This window comes from Oncorhynchus tshawytscha, linkage group LG27 (genome assembly GCF_018296145.1).
Source record: "Oncorhynchus tshawytscha isolate Ot180627B linkage group LG27, Otsh_v2.0, whole genome shotgun sequence".
Taxonomy (NCBI): Eukaryota; Metazoa; Chordata; class Actinopteri; order Salmoniformes; family Salmonidae; genus Oncorhynchus; species Oncorhynchus tshawytscha.
The window spans coordinates 17,969,201-17,992,298 of NC_056455.1; the positions used below are offsets into that span (position 1 = coordinate 17,969,201).

Consider the following 23,098-nt stretch of genomic DNA (forward strand, 5'->3'; position numbering starts at 1 on the left):
CTGTGTTTGCCCCTGCAGGCCACATATGAGCATGGCTTTGTCACCATGGAGGAGTCCCAGCAGAGGATCGTGGGGGAACTGCAGCACAGACACCAGCAGGACCTGCAGCGCCTGCAGTTAGACACAGACAGACTGCTGGAGGAGGAGACGGCTGCTACTATCACAGGTGAGGGGGGACAGTGTGTGTGTGTTGTGTGTGTATGTTTAAAGGTTAAATGTTTTTAGGATATTTACAGTATGTGTGAAGGCAGAGTTTCTCAGAATATTGATAAGCTCACATTCCCATGCCACTCTAATGGAGTGAACATATCCCCTTTTATTGTGGAATTAGCAATTGAAGCAATGAAGAACGCTCACCGTGCCGAAGTCAAGAGAGAGATACAGAGGGCATGCCATGAAAACAACAATGCAGGAGATGTGAATCTTGGAGAAATATGCAGGCAACACAGGTAAATGTACTACCTGTTGATCTATGTGGTTGTAAATCGTCAAGGAAAGCACATGGCCAGATAGTACACTGGATTGGCTGACAAACACTGAGTTTTGGACTGATAATCTGCATTCTACCTGTCCTTGGCTCTGTATATGTCTGTCTGTATAACACACAGTGCACCTTGTGTCTAGTCTTGGCTGTGGTTTTCAGCTCTCAGGATCATGTTTTGTGTGTGTGTGTGTGTGTGTGTGTGTAGTGAGGAGCTGGTCTCCTGTCACAGGGAGCTGGAGGTGTTGTCCCAGCAGTACTCTCTGAAGTGTCTGGAGAGCTCCCACCTGGGCCAGGCCCTGGAGGCAGAGAGACAGGCTCTGTGTCAGTGTCAGCAGGAGAACCAGGACCTCAGAACTCGCAACCAGGTCAGTCACATTATGACCATGTACCATCACAAGTGTTTCTGCTCCAAGCCAACTAAATCTGCTGCCGGGTCCTCTGTCTTAACACACATAGTAGAATGCATAACGCATACTTTTATAAACTTCATATCTGTCACGAACATCGTCTTGAAAATGACCGGACCAAGGTGCAGCATGGGGAGCGTACATTTTTCTTTATTATAAATGTCGCCAACAAAACAAGAAACAACAACAAAAACTTGAACCTTACTAGGGCTATACAGGCCACTAACAGAGTCAACTACCCACCAAATACAAAAGGAAAAAAGGCTACCTAAGTATGATTCCCCAATCAGAGACAACGATAGACTGCTGTCCCTGATTGAGAACCATACCCGGCCAAAACATAGAAACACAGAACATAGAGTATCCCACCCGAGTCACACCCTGACCAACCAAACATAGAGAATAAAAAGATCTCTATGGTCAGGGCGTGACAGTACCCCTCCCCCCCCAACGGTGCGAACCCCGGCCGCAAACCTGACACTATAGGGGAGGGTCCAGGTGGGCATCTACCTCGGTGGCAGTTCCGGTGCGGGACGCAGACCCTGCTCCACCTCTGGCTCCCCCCCACTTTGGTGGCGCCTCTGGTGCAGGGACCCTCGTAGTCGACCCCGGACTAGGTACCCTCTCAGCAGGCCCCGGACTGGGGACCCTCGCCGCAGGCCCCGGAATGGGGACCCTCGCTGCAGGCCCCGGACTGGGGACCCTCGCCGCAGGCCCCGGACTGGGGCCCGTTACTGGAGGCTCCGGACTGGGGACCCTCGCTGGAGGCTCCGGACTGGGGACTGTCACTAGAGACTCCGGACTGGGGACCGTCGCTGGAGGTTCAACGTGGATCAACGCTGGAGGCTTCGTGCCTTGGATACTCACTGCAGGCTCCGGGCCATGGATCATCACTGGAGGCTTCGTGCCATGGATCATCACTGGAGGCTTCGTGCCATGGATCATCACTGGAGGCTTCGTGCCATGGATCATCACTGGAGGCTTCGGGCCATGGATCATCACTGGAGGCTTCGAATGTGGAGCCGGAACTGGTCTCACCGGACTGAGGAGACGTATGGGAAGCCTGGTGCGTAGAGCTGCCACAGGGCTTACCAGGCTGGGGAGACATACTGGAGGCCTGGTACGTGGAACCGGAACAGGTCTCACCAGACTGGGGAGATGCACTGGAAGCCTGGTGCATGGAGCAGGCACCGGATACACTGGGACATGGAGGCACACTGGAGGTCTTAAGCGTAGAGCTGGCACAACCCGTCCTGGCTGGATGGTTACTTTCACCCGGCAAATGAGGGGCACTGTCACAGGATGCACTGAGCTGTGCAGACGCACCGGGGACACAGTGCGCAGAGCCTGTGTCTCCAGTGCGTGTGCACAGCCCGGTGCGCTACATTCCAGCTCCCCGCATTGGACGGGCTAGAGTGGGCATCCAGCCAGGACGGATGGTGCCGGCTCAGTGCGCCTGGCCTCCAGTGCATCTCTTCCAGCCAGGATCTCCTCCCACGTCCAGGATCCCTTTCCTTACAGAATGTCTTCCCATGTCCACTCTGTCTGCTTCTCCCGGCCACGCCGCTTAGTCCGTTTCTGGTGGGTAGTTCTGTCACGAACGTCTTCTTGAAAATGACCGGACCAAGGTGCAGCGTAGTGAGTGTATTTTTTTCTTTATTATAAATGTCGCCAACAAAACAAGAAACAACAAAAACGAACGTGTAGCTTACTAGGGCTATACAGGCCACTAGCATAGACAACTACCCACAAAATACAAAAGGAAAAAAGGCTGCCTAAGTATGATTCCCCAATCAGAGAAAACGATAGACAGCTGTCCCTGATTGAGAACCATACCCAACCAAAACATAGAAACACAGAACATAGAGTTTCCCACCCGAGTCACACCCTGACCAACCAAACAGAGAATAAAACGATCTCTACGGTCAGGGCGTGACAATATCAGACTGTTACAACACTCTGCAACAAAACCTTGAGGGTCCCTTACATTTCCCTTAGTATTTCCCAATTCTGTCTTTGTCATCAAATACAAAGTAACAGTGTTAGTAATGATGACTGTGGTTGTCTTTCCAGGAGCTGAGTGGCCATCTTGCTGCAGAGATCACCAGACTTTGCTCTCTGGCCAAGCAGGACGCCTTCCCTCTTAGTCAGGAGAGAGATGTGTATGAGCTGGAGGTAAGTCTTCAGTAGTACTTCACTGCACAATAGCTATGCTGCTTAAGTATAACAAAAAATGGTTATATATCTTCTTTATCTAGTCCAGTCAAGTAAAGTTTGATGTAAAGGTAAACTGTATCTGCCTTTGACTGGTAACAACACTAGATGTCACCCTTAGCAACATGACCAACTTACAGCCTCTAAAACATATGACATACTCATGTGCTGTACATTCTGTGCTGATCTATGGCACCGTGGTCCTCTGGTGTTGTACCTGTGTCTGAGGCATCAACTGTGATTCTGTCTGACTGTTAGATCTCCCTGCGTGTGAAGGAGTCAGAGGTACAGTGCCTCAAGCAGAAGATCACCTCGCTCAAGGATGAACTCCAGACAGCCCACAGGGTGAGATCACAGCACAGCACACAGAATAACAATAGCCTTTGTCTGTATAAATGTATGAAGAGTAGACATAAGATGGACAACACTATTGTCCTGTTATTACCATGTATTACTGTACAAATATTAGCATGGGTCATACTCTATTTAACCTGGTAATAGTGCCTGTTTATAGCCTAATCCCTGTTCCCCCCAGGATAAGAGGTATGTAACAGAGACGTACAAGGACATCTACACAGAGCTAAGCATCATGAGAGCCAAGGCAGAGAGAGACCTGGGACATCTCAGGGAGAACCTGAGGTTGGCCCACAAAGCACTAGGAGAGCTCTCACCTGCAGTGGACACAGATAATAATGGTATACATGACATTAAGCTGGTGGCCCTGCCTTCAGGGATTCAGAGATGAACCACTGATGTGAAAACTACAAGGTGTTCAGTGCTGCCACTCTGAGGCCAAAACCTGCATGACAGCCAAGTCTCGCTGGATGTTTCCCCAACCACCTCTGGTTTTGGCAGCATCACTAGTTTGTATCGTACAGACGTCATTCATTGCGTAATACAGACAATTTGTGAATAACCTCATTCTGTTATGTGTCTCAATAATATTGGATGTATCTGAATCCTCTGACTGTTATCTGTGCAGTTTGCTGTAGCATGTCAGTTAGTCCTTTAGATTTTGAATAACCCTTGACGTTCTGTCCATTTCTTACATAAATGAAAGAAAGAGACTCTTATTAGAAGTCATCTTGTACAGTGGTGCAGCATAACCCTATAGAGATCTCCTTTGGGTACACATTTAAAAAATATTTATTTATTTCACCTTTATTTAACCAAGTAGGCAAGTTGAGGCCAAGATAAAGCAAAGCAGTTTGACACATATAACAACACAGAGTTACACATGGAGTAAAACAAACATACAGTCAATAATACAGTAGAAAAATAAGTCTATATACAATGTGAGCAAATGAGGTGAGATAAGGGAGGTAAAGGCAATAAATAGGCCATGGTGGTGAAGTAAATACAATATAGCAATTAAAACTACCTGTGTATATTGGTTTCTAACTTCCCTGAAAAGTTGCAATTCACGGGGTCTGTTCGATGCTAATTGCAGAACGCCACAGGATGTTTTTGTGTTGGTTAAGGGCAGTCAGGTCTGGAAAGAACCAAGGGCTGTATCTGTTCCTAGTTCTAAATTTCTTGAATGGAGCATGCTTATTTAAGATGGTGAGGAAGGCATTTTTAAAGAATAACCAGGCATCCTCTACTGACAGGATGAGGTCAATATCCTTCCAGGATACCCGGGCCAGGTCAATTAGAAAGGCCTGCTCGCTGAAGTGTTTCAGGGAGCTTTTGATAGTGATGAGTGGAGGTCGTTTGACCGCTGACCCATTACGGATGCAGGCAAAGAGGCAGTGATCACTGAGATCTTGGTTGAAAACAGCAGAGGTGAATTTAGAGGGCAAGTTGGTTAGGATGATAACTATGAGGGTGCCCATGTTTACGGCTTTGGGTTTGTACTTGGTAGGTTCATGGATAATTTGTGTGAGATTAAGGGCATCAAGCTTAGATTGTAGGATGGCCGGGGTGTTAAGCATGTCACAGTTTAGGTCACCTAGCAGCACGAGCTCTGAAGATAGATGGGGGGCAATCAGTTCACATATGGTATCCAGAGCACAGCTGGGGGCAGAGGGTGGTGTATAGCAGGCGGCAATGGTGACAGACTTGTTTTTAGAGAGGTTGATTTTTAAAAGTAGAAGTTCAAATTGTTTGGGTACAGACCTGGATATTAGGACAGAACTCTGCAGGCTATCTCTGCAGTAGATTGCAACACCGCCCCCTTTGGCCGTTCTATCTTGTCTTTGTCACATGTATAATAAATATCTGAAACATCTGTTTTGCCCTTTCATGAGCCTTTACAGTGTCTCTTAGGGGTCTGGTTGTTATTCTTCCTCATACATGCACTTTGACCTCTCAATACTGGAACCAACTAGTTGTTTTTATTCCTTATACTGGAGGCAACTAATGGTTTTAATCCTTATATTGGAGGCAACTAATGGTTTTAATCCTTATATTGGAGGCAACTAATGGTTTTAATCCTTATATTGGAGGCAACTAATGGTTTTAATCCTTATATTGGAGGCAACTTATGGTTTTAATCCTTATATTGGAGGCAACTAATGGTTTTAATCCTTATATTGGAGGCAACTAATGGTTTTAATCCTTATATTGGAGGCAACTAATGGTTTTAATCCTTATATTGGAGGCAACTAATGGTTTTAATCCTTATATTGGAGGCAACTAATGGTTTTCATCCTTATATTGGAGGCAACTAATGGTTTTCATCCTTCTTTCATCCATCATATACTCCCTCGTTCTGTTAGTCTGAATAATAGAACGGACTGTCCTGGTAATGTAGCCAACATTTTGGGCATGGCTGCACCTTGTGAATAATCTTCTACAAATTCAGTGGATGGTGTAATATTCTTGTATTTTCTGCATGTCTGCGAAATGTAGGAATGTCAACGAAAAAAATACTATGCCATGCCAGTATTAGAAAAGCTGTTGGTGATTCTTTATGTGGCCTGACAGTAATCACTTTTGAAAGACAAGCTTCTGATTTCTGATATTTGTTTCTTTCTCCGTAGAGTGTCAAGGAAGATAACTGCAGCTGAACAAAGAGACACAACGCACAACATGGATTGTTCATCGGTCTATCCATGTTTACACCATTTAGCACTTAGAGATCCAAAGTTATATTGTCAAACATTTTATGTCCTATCTACCGTTACTGTACTACAGAATTTTAAAAGCGCATTATTTGAGGATTCTGTATTTTTACATCATTGTATCTAAACGCACACTACTATTTAGTCTGTCTACGTTTTGTTGACAGGCTAGACATTTTGTAGACGTTTTCCTGACGACTAACATTTATCTCAAGAAGTTTGTAAAATGTGTAGAATTATTAAACTGCTATGTCCAATCCAGTTATTGAACGGGGATATTTCTAAAGACAACTCAGATTAAGTTAGCTTTTCTTACCTGTGAAATACATGAACAAGTATGAATGTACCGTCTGAGTCTATAATGTAAAAGTAGTATTTATTTGTGAGTGGATGGTTTTATTTGGAGGCGTTTATCTTGATCCTGCTAGTACACATTTTGATGTTCTTTATTCATGTCAAGTAATCTAATGATAAATTAAATGGATTTATTTTAAAAAATTGTATGACCTTTTATCAGTCTGCTACGGAATAATCATCACATAATCAAATCGTCAGAGGACAGGGAAATATACAAAATATTCTATGAATGTATTACATTTTATTTTACAACAAAAAAATAACATCTTTATCATGAATGGAAATTCATAAATTTATCATTATTAATAAAATATTTGTTCAGGTCCACATCAAATGAAACTGACAAAACTCTCATCTCCCATAATGCATTGCCCGTTTACCACAAGCTGCCAACTGAGTTCTTTACCAATGCAAGTAAACTACGAGATGCTCTTTTTGGAAAGGGAGCACCCCTTCAGCTTACTTTATTAATTTCTATAAGGTAGGTAAAATAGTTTATTTACAACTATTTTCCAATATAATGGGTTCTCGGCAACATGTTTGTTATAACGCATGTTATTATGGATGAATAGCGAGCTAACTCCAGCTAGCTAGCTAAAGTCGGGTTGTCAACACAGTCGCTGGCTAACGTTAGCTGTGGTTATATTGCGGCTTTGTTTACACACTGTTTACAAAGGCCTGGATGCAAGTAGCTAGCTAGCCACTAGCCAGCTATCGTAATCAGTGCACTCACCTGCAGCAAGGAACGACGAAGGGTAGGTAACCGGTACTACGTTGAACGGGCAGCTCCCATTTTTCTCTAGTAACGACGTTAGAAAGAAATAATATTTCAGAAATGGATTCTATCTCGAAATGGTATCACGCAATGCGACCTTACATTTTGTAGACTGAATTTGCTGTCACGAGTTGCAAATTAATAATCATCAATAATAATATTAATGCTTGGTTTAACGATAAATTATTGTTATAGTGATGCATTAATAGTACAGATGTAGGATCTTAACTTGATCACCCTTTGTTGATGAGAAATTTTCCTGCACGGCAGGAAACACAAACTTAATAGTGTATTCAAGGTTTTAAAAGGCTTCTAAAGTTTGTAATTTAGCTTTAAAATGTCTTGACATGATTTGCCCTAATCAAAAACGTACCAATCCCTACAAAACATGTAGCAAACTGCCTCAAAGTAAAATCCTACGTCTGTAGCTATTGTGTAGAAAAGCTGCTTTTGAAATCCTACCTATATAGGCTAGGTTTGAAGTTTGCCTACTGAAGAACCTATGGGCTTAACCGTCTTTGTGACTGTATCTGTCTTAAGGTTATGGAGCTGTCGTCTCAAGACCCTCATCCTATGGCTTTGGATCTCTCAAAGAGATGTGGAAAGAGTCATCTGAATCCCAGGACCACAGAGGTTCTGGACCTAATGAAGAAGCCCAACTGGCACAGCATCACTGATGACCATGTGTCCATGCCCTGCATGCAGCTCCTCTCTGAGAAAACACTAACAGACACAGGTGTCAGACTTTCCTACGGGACTAGGACTTGTGTTCGCTCCCCCCTTTTACATAATGGTATGGACAGAAGCTTACGGGACTCAGGGTTGTACGAGCCACACCCTACAGAGAGCCTAAATGCAGAGAGCCCCATTTCTGAAAGTATTGAGGGAGACGAGAGTCAGAGTGACTCTGATGTCATTTTGCTTGTTTCCAGTTCTAAGGAAGCACCATCTCTTCAGGACTATTTAGACAGGGGATCTGTTAGTCCCTTAGTGGATTCTCCATCCCCTGGCGCTGTCTCTTTGGGTGAAGCTAAAGGTTGTTTTCTACTGCCCCAGACACTGAGTTCCCCCAGTCCTGACAATACATATTCAGAGGATTCATCTGAAAGCACAGAGGAGATGTCAGTGAATGCAAAACCTGTTCTTAACCTGTCGGAATTAGCTGCTGTTTATGGGAAATATGTCAGGTCTCCTGTGGATATCTCAAGTGATGATAGTGATGTCATTGAAGTTCCCATCACCAATGAAAAGAAAAAGATTCGCAGTTTACCTGTTGATGTTCAAAATGAGAAAAGGCTGACAGGTGAAGCTAGTAATGTTGTAAAAAAAAGCCTTTCTCCAATCCTAGAACAATACAGCCTGGGGTCAGCGCTCAGAAACTCATCAACAATGTCAATCGCCATCATTCAAAATTACATACCAAAAACTCAAGTAGAATATTACCCAAGGAACATTCTGGCGACACAATGGACTCAAAAGAGAAGTCATCTAGTTCAGAGGATGAGTCTTGGTTACAGCCAACTGTCTACCTGTACAGGTGTGTAGTAGAATCTGATGACTCTGATGTGGACCGTCGGACAGTTCGACAGGACCCCTCTGAGAGCCTACGTTCCTTTAGAAGGCCACAGAGAGGATCATCACCTGCTACAGAGTCAAGGACCAAGGCCACACATGTGGAAGACATCCAACAGGAGTGGACAAAGCCCTCTCACCCAGGAGCAAAAGGTCAGGAACCAAGCAGAAAACCCACCAGAGAAGCCCAGCAAAGCAGGCCTCAAGTAGTAGAAAAGCAGCAGCAAGTAAAACAAAACAGAGGAGGGAGAAACACAAACAAGCCGGCTCATCCTCCATGTTCTCCCATGAAGAGGCAGAAATCAAGCTGAAATATGCAAACTACAAACAGGACAAAAGGGCCAGTAAATCAGAGGACTTTTGCCCTTTTGTGCACATGGAGCAGAGGGAGTACTCTTCTTGTACAGTGATCAACGATCAGCAGGAGGAGAAGGATGTGAGGCGGAACAAAGGACAGCAACAACAACCAACTGGGTCTTTGTCTGGTGTTGTTCCTAAAACGTCTTGTTATCATCTGGGTCGCCTCAGCTCAAAGAGTAAGTGTCAGCCCCTAATGGTGTGCTGCCTGTGTGGTGGGTCTGCTAATGCTGTGGCCTAGGGGACCTACACGGACCTTACTATCCAACTGAACCTGCTTTGGAGGAACAAGGCAAACAGCAGGCCCAGAGGGAAAATACAAGGACAGTGAACTGTCTGTAGATTGCAAGATAGGCCTATGTGGTCAGGTAGGGGAGAATGGGTTACATGAACTGAGCAATGTGCCTAGAGTAGAGGCTGTAGTTGATGACTGCTGCATCACAGTCAGTGATAGTGAAAGCTCCACATTGCCTTCAGCCAAAAAGCTCAGAACAAATGGCTGCGTGATGGACGGCCACAGTCTGCCTGTGGTGCCCCACAACACCAATGAATGCTGGATCCACGAGGACTGTGGCATATGGTCCACAGGTGTTTTCTTGGTTAAAGGAAAGCTCTACGGCTTGGAGGAGGCTGTTCGGTTCGCCCAAGAAACAGTGAGTCAAATTCAACGATACCTCTTTGTTTGAGATAATGTGCATTTGTGCTTGCATATCTCGAGTGTAACATAGTTGAGAACATAACTGAATAAGGCCAAACTGAAGCAGCTCAGATAGACTCAAGACCATTATGCTTATGACTAGGTAACACACAGTGCCTTACTCCTTCACTGTTTCCTTGGCCTCTCAAATACAGCTTTATGCAAACATGCTTTTTTACATTTCCTTTATTTTCCAGGTGTGTTCAACATGCCACGCAGCAGGTGCAACCATGGGCTGCTTCCAGAAAGGGTGCCCCAATAAGTACCACTACTGCTGTGCAGCTCAGTCAGGTGGGAAGCTGTCCTGCTCTGCCTATGTACAATTATGTCAATGAAGAAACATTGTGTTGACTAAATGTTTTATTTTCTATCTATCTTGACAGGCTGTGTGCTTAATGAGGAAAACTTCTCCATGAGATGTCCAAAGCACAAGGTAGATGTAGCAGTTGTCATTCCAGCAGTACCTGGTAAAATAACAAAACACAGGATGTTTAAGGAAATATATGTACATTTGTGAATAGCTATCTTACTAACATTTACAAATGTAGGTGTAATGATTAATAAATGGTGAGCAAACTGTTTGTAAATGCCTTATAAATGGTTTATTATGGACCCTTAAAATATAGGGTTGCCTAAAGATCATTACTTTTTGATCTGAGATCTAGTAGCGCAGTGTTTCTGAAATATTGCACTTTTGTCCTTTCCAGAATAAATCATTCAGAGGTGTGAACATGCCAGACAACAGATGACAGGAGAGAAGGAATTGGACACCATGGAAGGTATGTGATTTTCTATGCCCTTGACATGTTACATTCATCATGTGAGACCAGACGGTTTAAAATGTACTAACTATAGATGTGTGTCCTTTGGAAGAGCTCCGGGTTTATTTGTAAACAGGACGGTATTTAGTCATTGATGCTCATCAGTCAGACTGTGAGAGATCTGTGATTGTGCATCATGTTAGAGCTTGTTTTAGTGTTTGGAACAGCTAGGCTTCCCTAAGACTGTGTTGATTTAATTGTTTTCTCCACAAATAAGTTGAGCATCTTTACCCACAGTATGTTTAAAACAGGACTTAGGGTAAGATTTCACTATTGTTCAAAGTGACATCAAACTCAAACAAGTTTGTGCTAATGATCCTCTGGAGCACGTTGTTCCCAAACTGGGTCTGGACCCACTTGTGGGCTGTGGCAGGGGTCCAGGTGGGTCATGGGATTACATTTTTTGTCCATTGCATTTTTACCAAAAAACATCATGTAAAAAAAAATTGATGATACATTTTTGGGATAGAAAAATGCTTTGTGTGAATTTAAATGATTAAAACCAAATAGAAAATATGTAGAAAATATAATGGACCTACATATTTGTAAATAATAGCCTATAATCTTTGAGCTAGACAACCAGGCCCCATTGATTTTGTTATAATGTTTGAGCATAGGAATACAGCACTAGTCTGTCAAAATGTGTAGAATTGCAGGAAATGTGCTTAAGATCTGCCACATTTTCTCCCAGATCAATTGCAACATGTATACAATTGCAGAACAAAATTTTCTTTATAAAGCAACATTTTATTTAAACTTCACAGCAAAATGTGTAGAATTGCTGGAAATTAGCTTCAAAACGTAAAATGTTTCTCTCCACTACCAGATTAGATTTTTTTACTTATTATTTTTTTAAACTGTATTTTTGACTTGTTCTGTCTGTGTATGTTTTTTCACAGCTCAAACACTTAAGGTGGATCGCAAAGCTAAAATGTTTGGGAACATTAACATTTACATTTTAGTCATTTAGCAGACGCTCTTATCCAGAGCGACTAACAGGAGCAATTAGTGTTAAGTGCCTTGCTCAAGGGGAAAACATTGAAAGATTTTTCACCTAGTTGGCTCGGGATTCAAACCTGCCACCCCCTACTCTAGAGGATTCCAAATTCAATTTGGATTATTAGTTGATTAAGGAACACACACACAATCTACAGTGTCAGTTTGACAGGGATTATGCACAGAAATGTCAGAAAAGCCATGATAATTACTTTGAAGTTGAAAGAGGTTTGAATTCCATTTAAGAATCCTAACAGGAAGGTTTAGAGGTACAGCCTGCTGTTGATGAGTGCAGGCAGACCTTCCCTCAGTGAGATGAGCTGTGTGGAACATGAGAACCTACCTAGTGATTGGGACCCTGGCAGGACAAGGTGTGAAAAAGCAATGACACTGATTTGCCAACTGTGCTAAAAGAATATCCTCAATCTGCTGCAAGGGCTTCTGGGTTAACATTCATAGCCTACCATGTTGAAACTGATTTGATTTTCTCTGCAGTTGTAAAAAATATATTTTTATCTCGGGCTTTGCAAGAGATAAATGAGTGAATGTGGTGCAGAAAGTATGTACTTTCACACCCATGTCTATTTCAGTGTGTGACCCTAGCTACTATATATGTGTACTGAAACTTGAGCAACTGATTATTTTTGTCCAATTCTATAACCGTATCACTGTTCCCTTGTGTTTTCCTGACAGCTAAACCCCATTGGCAGCAGCCATCGGATAGATACTCTCCTTCACCCCAGATAAGAGGCTGTGGAAGAACTGCAACATTCTATTCATGTTTTCTTTTATCTCTTGAATGTTTACATTGAGTCCATGTTACTTTAGTATTATTAATGATTCTGAATTGATTGTACCAGTGAAGCCAAATGCTCTTATTGTGTGTCTGCCTGCAGATGGCCGTAGTCTTTTTGGCCCGTCTCCACTGTGGAAGCTTGAGAGTTGTGTTGCCAGGTTTGTTGTGCTGTTTGCTTTGTTGAAAGACCAAAATGTTTTATTTTGTTGAAGTTTTATATCTATGTTTGGTCTTTTTACCTTTTAATACTGAAATGACGATTGACATGTTTTTGTGTTCACAATGTGTGACAGACTTGCTATAGTTTCCTTATTTGATAGGAACCTTTATTTAATAGGAACCTTGAGAGGACAATAGTTGAGTTCAGTATTCATCCTAATTAACAGTGATTGAAAGGCCAACCAGTCACTCCCCTGATAATATGACTTGTTTTGCAAGATTGCTACTTTGAAATTCAGATTTCTGTATGTTACTATAAGGATTTTTGCATCTCAGATTATCCTGGTGGTATGCTTTAGTAATCTAAAAGGCAACAGAGGAAGTGATGGATCTCCAGAAAGGCTTCTATGGCTACGCTTACACAGACAGCCCACTTCAGATATTTTTTCCACTAATTGGTCTTTTGACCAATCACTTCAGATCTTTTCGCATCAGATCTAGTTCAGATCTGATTGGTCAAAAGACCATTTTAGTTAAAAGAAATATCAGAATTGGGCTGCTATCTAAATTCAGTCATAAAGGCATATTTATTTTCTATTTATGATTTAATCATGTTGTGCATATTTATTTATGTAATGTTCAGCTGACATGGTGGTAGTGCTGCTCAATGAGGAAAAGGTACAATGTCTGTTTTGCACAAAGTTTGCAAAGGTTGATACATTCAACCCACTGGGCACACACTGGTTGAATCAACATTGTTTCCACGTCAATTCAATAAAATTACGTTGAACCACTGTGGAATAGATGTTGCATTGATGTCTGTGCCCAGTGTGAAGTGATTTTGAATTTGACCTGATATCATTGGCTCCAGAGATTATCATTTTATACTGGGTTCTGTTAATGCAGTCCATTAAGGAAAGGTATGGGTGTTCCAGTCTTACATATGTGTGAGGAAGAGATGGCTAACACATGGAATTAATTGTCTGTAACAGCTTGCAACTGTTGCCTTTTTGTCACCTGTTTGAATAAAAGCTGACATTCCTGTGTACGTCAACTGTTTTAAGATGTGATAATTTTTTTATCATAATTCATCTCTTTTATTAGAGGTATCCATGATTCAGTAGCCGTGATTCAGTGGGACAGGTTAGGTTAAGATATTCTGTATAAAAATGCTCAACATATGTTGAACTTGTGTTGCATTCAACAAAGGGAAGTCTGGATGTATCCGTGCTGTTTATGTTCTCTTTATGTAAGTACAGTAATTGTAGATAACTGCCCTATTCTAGACTGCTACTGTCATGTTGAACCATTCACCCTCTCCTTGTATGAATAATTCTTCCTCAAACTGTTCAGACGCCTTCTGTGACCTTTTCTTCTATTCTACCTCTGTTATCAGGAATAATCTGCTCTCAATGTTTTACTGCGCGTGTCTGCCTCACTTTTACCTGGGTGTCATCCTGACCTGGTGGGTGGTGCTCAGAGCATATCTCACCTTGTTGAACTCAGAATATAACCTTGTTCCCACCTGCTAAAATAGACAGGCATCCCAATCCTGTGTGAGAGAGCTGTGGCTTTGTCTCCAATAAGAGGGTTTAACTGAGCAAATCTGCATTTTAAGCAGCCAATTTCACAGAGAATATTCAAACAGCTGTTGTGTTTCCTCCCCATGGAAGATGAGACTATATTTAGCTGCCTTTCATTACAAGGGTTTACACATGGACAGCCATTTGGAATGGCAGCTCCATATGCTAACAGTTTGATCTCTTAGCATACAGATGTAGGATCTTCATTTTAGCACTTTTGTTGCTGAGAATGCTCCTGCACTGCAAGAAGTACCGATGAACTTTGTGATTTACATAAATTCACTGAAAACCCACACTAACACACAGTGCCTTCAGAAAATATTCAGACCTTTTTTTTACACATTTTGTTACAGCCTTATTCTAAATGGATTTGAAAAAAATCCTCAGCAATCTACACACAATACACCATAGTGACAAAGCAAAAACTGTTTTTTAGAAATGTTTGCAAATGTATAAAAAAAAAATACTGAAATACCTTATTTACATAATTATTCAGACCCTCTGCTATAAGACTCAAAATTTGGCTCAGGTGCATCCTGTTTCCATTGATCATCATTGAGATGTTTCTACAACTTGATTGGAGTCCACCTGTGGTAAATTCAATTGATTGGACATGATTTGGAAAGGTACACACCTGTCAATATAAAAGGTCCCACAGTTGACAGTGCATGTCAGAGCAAAAACCAAGCCATGAGGTCGAAGGAATTGTCCATAGAGGTCCTAGACAGGATTGTGTCGAGGCACAGATCTGGGGAATGGTACCAAAATATTTCTGCAGCATTGAAGTTCCCCAAGAATAAAGTGGCTTCCATCATTCTTAAATGGAAGAAGTTTGGAACCACCAAGACTCGTCCTAGAGCTTGAGCAATCGGAGGAGAAGGGCCTTGGTCAGGGTTGTGACCAAGAACCCGATGGTCACTCTGACAACTATAGAGTTCCTCTGTGGAGATGGGAGAACCTTGCAGAAGGACAACCATTTCTGTAGCACTCTACCAATGGAAGCCACCAGATGGAAGCCACTCCTCAGTAAAAGGCACATGACAGCCTGCTTGGAGTTTGCCAAAGTCATCTAAAGTCTCTCAGACCATGAGAAACAAGATTCTCTGGTCTGATGAAACCAAGATTGAACTCTTTGGCCTGAATGCCAAGTGTCACATCTGGAGGAAACCTGGCACCATCCCTACAGTGAAGCATGGTGGTGGCAGCATAACGGTGTGGGGATGTTTTTCAGCAGCAGGGATTGGGAGACTAGTCAGGATTGAGGGAAAGATGAACGGAGCAAAGTATAGAGAGATCCTTGAGATCCTTGATGAAAGCCTGTTCCAGAGCGCTTAGGACCTCTGGGGCGAAGGTTCCCCTTACAACAGGACAATGACCCTAAGTACACAGCCAAGACAATGCAGGGGTGGCTTCGGGGACAATTCTCTGAATGTCAGAGCCCGGACTTGAACCCAATCGAACATCTCTGGAGAGACCTGAAAATAGCTGTGCAGTAAAAGCTCCCCATCCAACCTGACAGAGCTTGAGATGATCTGCAGAGAAAAAACAGAGAAACTCCCCAAACATGGGTGTGCCAAGCTTGTAGCATCATTCCCAAGAAGACTCAATGCTGTAATCACTGGCAAAGGTTCTTCAACAAAGTACTGAGTAAAGGGTCTGAATACTTATGTAAATTTGATATTTCAGTATTTTTACTTTTAATACATTTTGCAAAAATGTCAATACAATTTTTTTGCTTTGTCATTATGGGCTATTGTGTGTAGATTGTTGAGGGGAAAAAACAATTTTATACATTTTAGAATAAAGCTGTAACGCAACAAAATGTGAAAAAAGTCAAGAGGTTTGAATACTTTTATGAAGGTATTAATGTATATTAACAGCAGCACTTTTCATGTAGCATACTTTTGGCTAGATTATTTCTTGTGACAATATAGATCAAATTAAGATCCTACACCTGTAGGTGACTGATTATGCTGGATGTCTGTCTGAAGATGACAGATGCTAAGAGTTTGGTGGAAAATACAAAACATGTATTATGCCTCATTGGACAATTATGAAACACTTGCATCATCCAACATAATGTGGGTTGTATTTCAGTCATTATGACAGTGGAAATAATTTGCTTCTGCATAAATACCATGACATTTCACATTTTTCCTACAGTATCCTACTGTAAGTATTTCCCCAACCCCTCTCCTCTATCACCAATGTGTGGAATACAACAAGTTGACACATCAGTTAATGCTGTGACCAGGTATAAGAGATATTAATATAACGCAGGTGTAGGTTGTAAACCCAGTAGAACTCATCAGATGATGATGTAACTAGGGCAGTTCCACTATAAAAGCCTTTTCAAATGTTAACTGGGTATAAGAAGAATGTATTTAACGTAGGTGTAAGTTGTAAACACAGCAAAAATGCCAGCATCATAATTGCTAACCTTGTTTGACTTTGGGCCATTTCAGTGAATGGAGTGACCTGTAAGAGCTATCATTTAACTCTGTATCAAGTGTTTTGTTAGGACAAGCGTTTTAGGTGTATCTAAGATAAATAATCGCTTGTTTATTTTAGAGATTAAGTTAAGAGAGACAGGGAGAGCTCTGTCACGCTAAATTGTCTCATTATAATGTTTATGCCTAAGGCCCACACTTCTCTCACCCTTTCACTCTCTTTCTCCATCTCCTCCCTCTCTTTCTCTCTCCTCTCTCTCCCGCTCTCTGTCTCGTTCTGACTCCCTCTTCCTCTCTCCGTGCATGCAGCAGCCTTAGCTCTGGGCGCAGTGTTATCTCAGCTCCCAGGACTCTGACAGGCTCATTCGATCACAATCCCTCCCACTATCTCAGCAGCTCAGCACAGCAGCACAATGCCATTGCAGGTCACTCAGAATATCATCATCCCAGGGCCACAAAATAAAGGATGCACAACAGGGCCTTGCACAGACCATTTGGGGTTAATGAAAAAAAAAAGGTCTCTCCTCCCAAAATGTCCCGCATCAATTATTACAAGAACAGAGGAAAGCAGCACAATCTGATGAGTAAAGTATTTTGCTAAACTATTTTGAACTGGAATAAATGCTGCACTTATTAACAATGACCAACACAATTCCAGTCATCATAGAAGATAAGAAATACTGTAGCCTATCATTACTAGGCTATATCCAACCCAACTCCATTTGAAATACTGTAGCCTATCATTACTAGGCTATATCCAACCCAACTCCATTTGAAATACTGTAGCCTATCATTACTAGGCTTTATCCAACCCAACTCCATTTGTTGTCACTATCATGTATCCCAGTGGTTTTCAAACTTGTTGACCCATGACCCTGATTAAGGACTGGTACAAAACCTGTGACCCCAACGTAAGCACGTGTGTACTACACAAGAACATGCCCGCACAGTCGCTGTACAAATGTAGCCTGTCATTACAGCCATAAACAGTGATGCATTTTCAAAACGCAATATAGACTACAGAACTGCGTTTTATACCTGCATGTATAGCTGAAATTCATTCATGTTAGCAGCCAATATCAACTTGGGGTATATCATGTCACTTCTCTGGAGTCCAGAGCAATCATACAGCCTGCTTGTAGCATACTATAAATGGAGGTTGCAGGATCTGATTGTAAAGCATGCTGTTTCTGCACCGCGCCATCATTTTGGAGTGCATCCTGCCTGCAGTGCTCGTTAGCAGCAGGGTACCCCTGTTCTTCCTCACAAATATTGTAATAAATTCGCACAGCGCCATCATTTTTGAGTACATCCTGCCTGCGGAGTGCTCATTGGCAGCAGGGTTGTCCTCTTCTTCATCACAAATATTGTAATACGTTGTCCAAAATATGTTACATCTTCATCCCATAATATTGAGGGCATGTTGCAGCTGCTTATCTTTAGACAGTAGCCACCCAAACTTGGTCAGAAATATGAAAATGATAAATCAAATCGTCAGGTAGCCTGTTGTTCTAGCAAACTGTATTTTATATGGATGATAAACGTAGGCCTACTATGTTGTGCCTGGCAAAATTAGAAAAAGAAATCTGGTCTCTTATCTGGATATGCGCGACCCGATACCATTGATTGGTCTTTGGTCAACAATCAAGAAGAGCAACTGTTTGATTCTGACGCATATATGAGAATTTAAGGATGGCAGTGGACGACAAAGAAAACGACACACAACGACAAAGAAAACGAAAATATTTTTTTCCAGGGAGGGGGTGTCCACCCCTGCCTATGCCCTATGACTAATGCACAAAACGTGAAATCACAAAATAACATCATTATAACTCTTATCTCTGCCAAAACCTCTGCCCTCACAAATGCTCTGTTACGTAATCAGATGTCACACATTTGAGGCACACATGCACTCCAGGCTGTATAGATCAAACACCATCTTTGCAAATCATGTAAGTGCCCCCACAGTATATCACTGTGACATAGGTTACAGGTCTGTACTTTGTCAGCGGCGCGAGTCATTTTGGCAGCACGCAATCGAGAATCAATATTTCACCACACTATTACACATTGGCTTGTGTTGTTGAAGCCCCAAAATAACCTGGAGAATTACGGAGTGCATCAGGTTGACATATTGGACACAGAGTGATAAATGTTGGACCATGAGGGATGGCTTCGTCTCTCCCCTGGGTTCAATGACCTAGTATCCTCAGTGAAAGAAGTTGTGGAATCGCCTTCACATTAATATTTTATTGTCGTGTGACCATGACTCTATCTACTCTTTGAAAAATAGTTATTCATGGAGAATTTCCTAATAGAGATTATTTGTTATAATTTATGTCTGATTATTTTATAATTTCAGTCAGATAATTTTTCATAATCTGAGAGTCAGATAATAAATCATATTTTTTAAAATAGTTTGAGTCAGATTATATTTTATTGCTTGAGTCAGATTATTTTTTATAATTTGAGTCCATTTCACACCAGTTATCTATTTTTTGCCAAACATATTTTTCTGTGTGATATGTCTTAATTTCTTGTTCTCCCTCTTTATTTATTTTTGTTCATTTTTGGATTATGTGTCTATTGGTATTGGCAGATATTGCTGCACTGTTGGAGCTAGAATCATAAGTATTTTTGCTGCATCTGTAATATCATCTGCAAAACTGTGATTTGATTTTAGATTTGATTTGATTTGAGATGTCTATATGTAGAGGACTTGCTCCCAACAATATACTCTTGTGGATGTGAAAAGCCTCCTGCATGTTTACCCCTCAAGGGTTTCCAACCTCCAGGACTTGGAGATGAAATGTACAGTTCCACTAGACCTGTAAGCCATTCCGCTCTCTACTTGGCAATAAGTTCACACGCTCTTACACATTTGCTCAAGGCTCTTATAAAGGCTCTTCCACACAGGATAAACAGGCACACTGTGGCCAGTTTAATATCCCTCAGAGTTGGATACAGTATCACACTCTTTTATTCACATCTAAAGATGTCAAATCTTCATTTGAGCCAGTTTGCTACAGCAGGAAAACAATCCTGCAGCAACAGGAAATGGGAATTATAATGTGGATTATAACTAATGGACATTTTTGTCAGTATTGATACACAAAATCAGGTCTGAAATTTCAAAATGGAAATTACAAACTTCAAAAACCTTTTTAAACCTTGAATACACTACAAGTTTTCCTGCAGCAGGGTGATTAAATTAAGATCCTACATCTGTACAGGTCATCTCTGTGGTCTTACACTTGGTGTGCATGATTAGCTAAGGAGACTGAACATGATTGTATTTTTTTCATTAAAGTAACATTCAGATAGTATTTAAGGATGTATCAAACCGTTATCCTCCCAGCTGCTCTCCCCCTGCTAGCCACAGCTACAGTAGAGACAGTAAACATGACAGTGGAGTGGAGAGGCAGTGAGGTGTGCAGTGCAGTGCTCTATAGTAATTGCTATGCTGAACATGCAGTCCTGATGATTTCCACTCCAGCAGCAGCAGCACTGCCTTGGCCAGGGTGAGCTGCTGTGCTGTATCCAAGCAGATCCACAGGCCTGCCCTGGTACTGGTTGTCTCAAGCACTGATGCTCAACCTATTCACTCACCCCTTCTCATTATCTCCACACGCTTCATCATTGTGATACACAATGTGGGGTGGCTTTACTTGGCTCATCACGCTCTAGTGACTCCTTGTGGCGGGCCGGGTGCCTGCAGGCTGACCTCGGTTGTCAGGTGAACAGTGTTTCCTCAGGCACATTGGTGCAGCTGACTTCTGGGTTAAGTGGGCAGGTGTTAAGAAGCACAGTTTAGTGGGTCATGTTTCGGAGGACGCATGACTCGATCTTCGACCTCCCGAGCCCGTTGGGGAGTTGCAACAATGAGACAAGATAGAAATTGGGGAGAAAAAAATCAAATATATATATATTTTTCAAATGAGCTAGCAACATTTTGTGGCCAGTAGTCTCTGAACTACACTCTACATTATTAGACTACATAAGCCATTTGCAAGTAGTTATTGGTTAGTAGTGAGGGTTTAACGTGGTTTAACTAGAAATCCTGGGTCACATTTGCCAACATCCCATCTGGGATTGTATAATACAGACCAGCCCTGTTTTGGATTAAATCACTTCACTGTACATCACAACTGAGCAGAAACAATGCATCAGTGGTTTCAGAATTGAGTGGGGCGTCATTGAGTGGGCTCTCTAAAAAACCTTTTAAATAAACACCAGAACTATGATTCATCCAGATGAATTATACTTTCAACACAACACAGAGTGGTCATTTCCACTGTGATCTAGTCTAGTAGCACATATCCTTTCTGTCGCCACCAGCCAGCCATGCTGCAGCCTCTCAGGCACCGCACACTTCAAAGCCACACAACAGATTCAAGCTTCATTTCAGATTGCTTTATTTCATTTTGAATGAAAGGAGAGGAAAGTATAGGGAAGACAGCATTCTATTGGATGGACTGAATAAGAGATGAATTCTGCAGCACATGTTCTACAGACAAACTCCACAACAAAATTACACGGCACAGAAAGACAAGGAAATCCCATAGCGTTACTAATAACAAAACACGTAAATAACAGATTTATGAAATATCTACTCATGGGAATATATCAGCAGCTGAGAGGCAAAAGAACTGGACTGCTGCTTTCAAAATGCATTGATGTTTATTTAAAGACAAAAAAGTACTGAATGTATTTTTCTCCTGATCAGTCTAGTGTGTTTCTGAGGGGGTGGTGGTGGGTGTGGCAGAGGGGGAAATAGGGCCCAGTGTGTTTGCCTCTGTTTACATACAATAAGTATTTTCTCCAGTAGCAGAAAAATAAATACTACAACTTTTCACTCTAGAGATTCATTTCAACAGCGTTCCTGCAGAGCAATATTGATTCATGCAAACATTTCTGAAAAACACAACACGCAGAGAGAGTCGAGTCTATTCTAAATGAACTGTTGTGCATTTCTCCCAAATGCCTCATGTACTTCATTTTCCATGGTGGACATTATATCCAGTATCCCATCCTGTTTTCCAGCCTTTTAAATGTTTCCCTTTCAAAGGTAAGTCACACAAAATAAAACTAATATTTCAAGTCACATCTCAAACGTACTTGTAGGACATGTAGGTAGTAACCCCATAGTCCCACTACATCGTCTGTGATCTTGTGATGGAAGCCAATACAAATGTAGCACGTCAAATACAATGGAACAATTTTTTTTTGCTATTTCAGCCCTAGATTTTGTTTTGAGAACAATATCAAATTATGCAAATTTGTGCCACAGCAAAAGTTCACTATACAACTATTTTTTTGCACATATTTTCCACTTGAACAATTACTGTACGAGCTGATTTCACACACGTTTTCTTTATTAACCATGCAATTAAGAAAATGCTCATCCATTCATCCTTTGATTATCATCTGACATCTACATGTACACATTTGCCAAACTAATGTATAAAATAAGAGACCAGTCAAGGAAATTCATTTTTAGGATTTTGCCCTTTTTACCTACAGTTAAAAGCTAAAAGATAACAAATGAGTTATGGTACAACATGCCCACAGAACATTTAGGTTCAGCTGGAGGTTTTAAATCATCCCCAAAAGAGGATGTATATGGTGTGTATTGTAGTTTTTTTTTTACCCATATGGTATAATACATTATAAAGACTATACCTGAGAAAACAAATGAAACCACTTTATGCTTTAAATAAAACATGGACATTTCGTCCTCATGTCACCATGACACAACAGTCAATAAACTAAAGTAAAACCATAGTAGCATTAAGCTTCTAATGGTTATGTATACTGCAGGCTATCACGTAAAGTCAGCATCAGTGTTCTTATCCATTACTGCATTACTGTCATGGTGTACCAGGCCTAGCAGGCATAGCACGCAGACAAGAGGAGGTGAACTAAACACTCGGACTGACAGAATAATGCACTATAGCTACTGCTAAAGAGGTAATGGCCAACATCAACATAATCCATTCACATGAGATGAAAAGCAGTTCCATGGGATTATATGACATTGCTATGGGGGAAGGTCAAATGCAGTTTCCCTTTTCAAAATGGCTGCTAAATTGCACTAGCAGTAAAACATTGGCAAACGTAAAGTATTAAAAAAGTCAAATCTCTAATGCTACTTTATAAAATAAATAGAAAAAATATATGTTCAGAAATCAAGGACTCAAATAAATAATATTAACAAAAACTACATTACATAAAGCTCTTATACCCACAGAACATAAGGGTATACAATACAAACACACCATAGTACCAATGGTTTCACATTGCACTATGGTAAAAGTCACAATGACAGCCAACTTTTACACTCTCTAATTATCTTTTACTGATGC

At 41.5% G+C, this 23,098-nt stretch overlaps 2 protein-coding genes across 3 annotated transcripts in view; both read left to right on the forward strand.

Annotated features, from left to right (window-relative positions):
• The window catches only part of LOC112234104 (myosin phosphatase Rho-interacting protein-like), a 32,615-nt gene extending 25,947 nt beyond the window's left edge, over positions 1–6,668 (forward strand). The window contains 7 exon segments of the mRNA XM_042307111.1: positions 19–166; positions 332–449; positions 690–849; positions 2,965–3,066; positions 3,364–3,450; positions 3,641–3,800; positions 6,090–6,668. Coding sequence (XP_042163045.1) covers positions 19–166; positions 332–449; positions 690–849; positions 2,965–3,066; positions 3,364–3,450; positions 3,641–3,800; positions 6,090–6,106 — 792 coding nt within the window. The 3' untranslated portion in view covers positions 6,107–6,668.
• A 227-nt stretch (positions 6,669–6,895) lies between these two features.
• Positions 6,896–13,754, forward strand: LOC112258947. 2 transcript variants are annotated; one of them, XM_042307344.1, is made up of 6 exons: positions 6,896–7,008; positions 7,843–9,884; positions 10,126–10,219; positions 10,312–10,361; positions 10,636–10,707; positions 12,439–13,754. In XM_042307344.1, exon 2 carries the CDS (start codon positions 7,846–7,848, stop codon positions 8,845–8,847), a length of 1,002 nt encoding a protein of 333 aa, XP_042163278.1. In that variant the 5' UTR covers positions 6,896–7,008; positions 7,843–7,845; the 3' UTR covers positions 8,848–9,884; positions 10,126–10,219; positions 10,312–10,361; positions 10,636–10,707; positions 12,439–13,754. The 2 variants fall into 2 exon arrangements, with proteins under 2 accessions (XP_042163278.1, XP_042163279.1); XM_042307345.1 differs by lacking the exon at positions 6,896–7,008 and adding an exon at positions 7,021–7,282.
• The last annotated feature ends 9,344 nt before the right edge of the window (positions 13,755–23,098 follow it).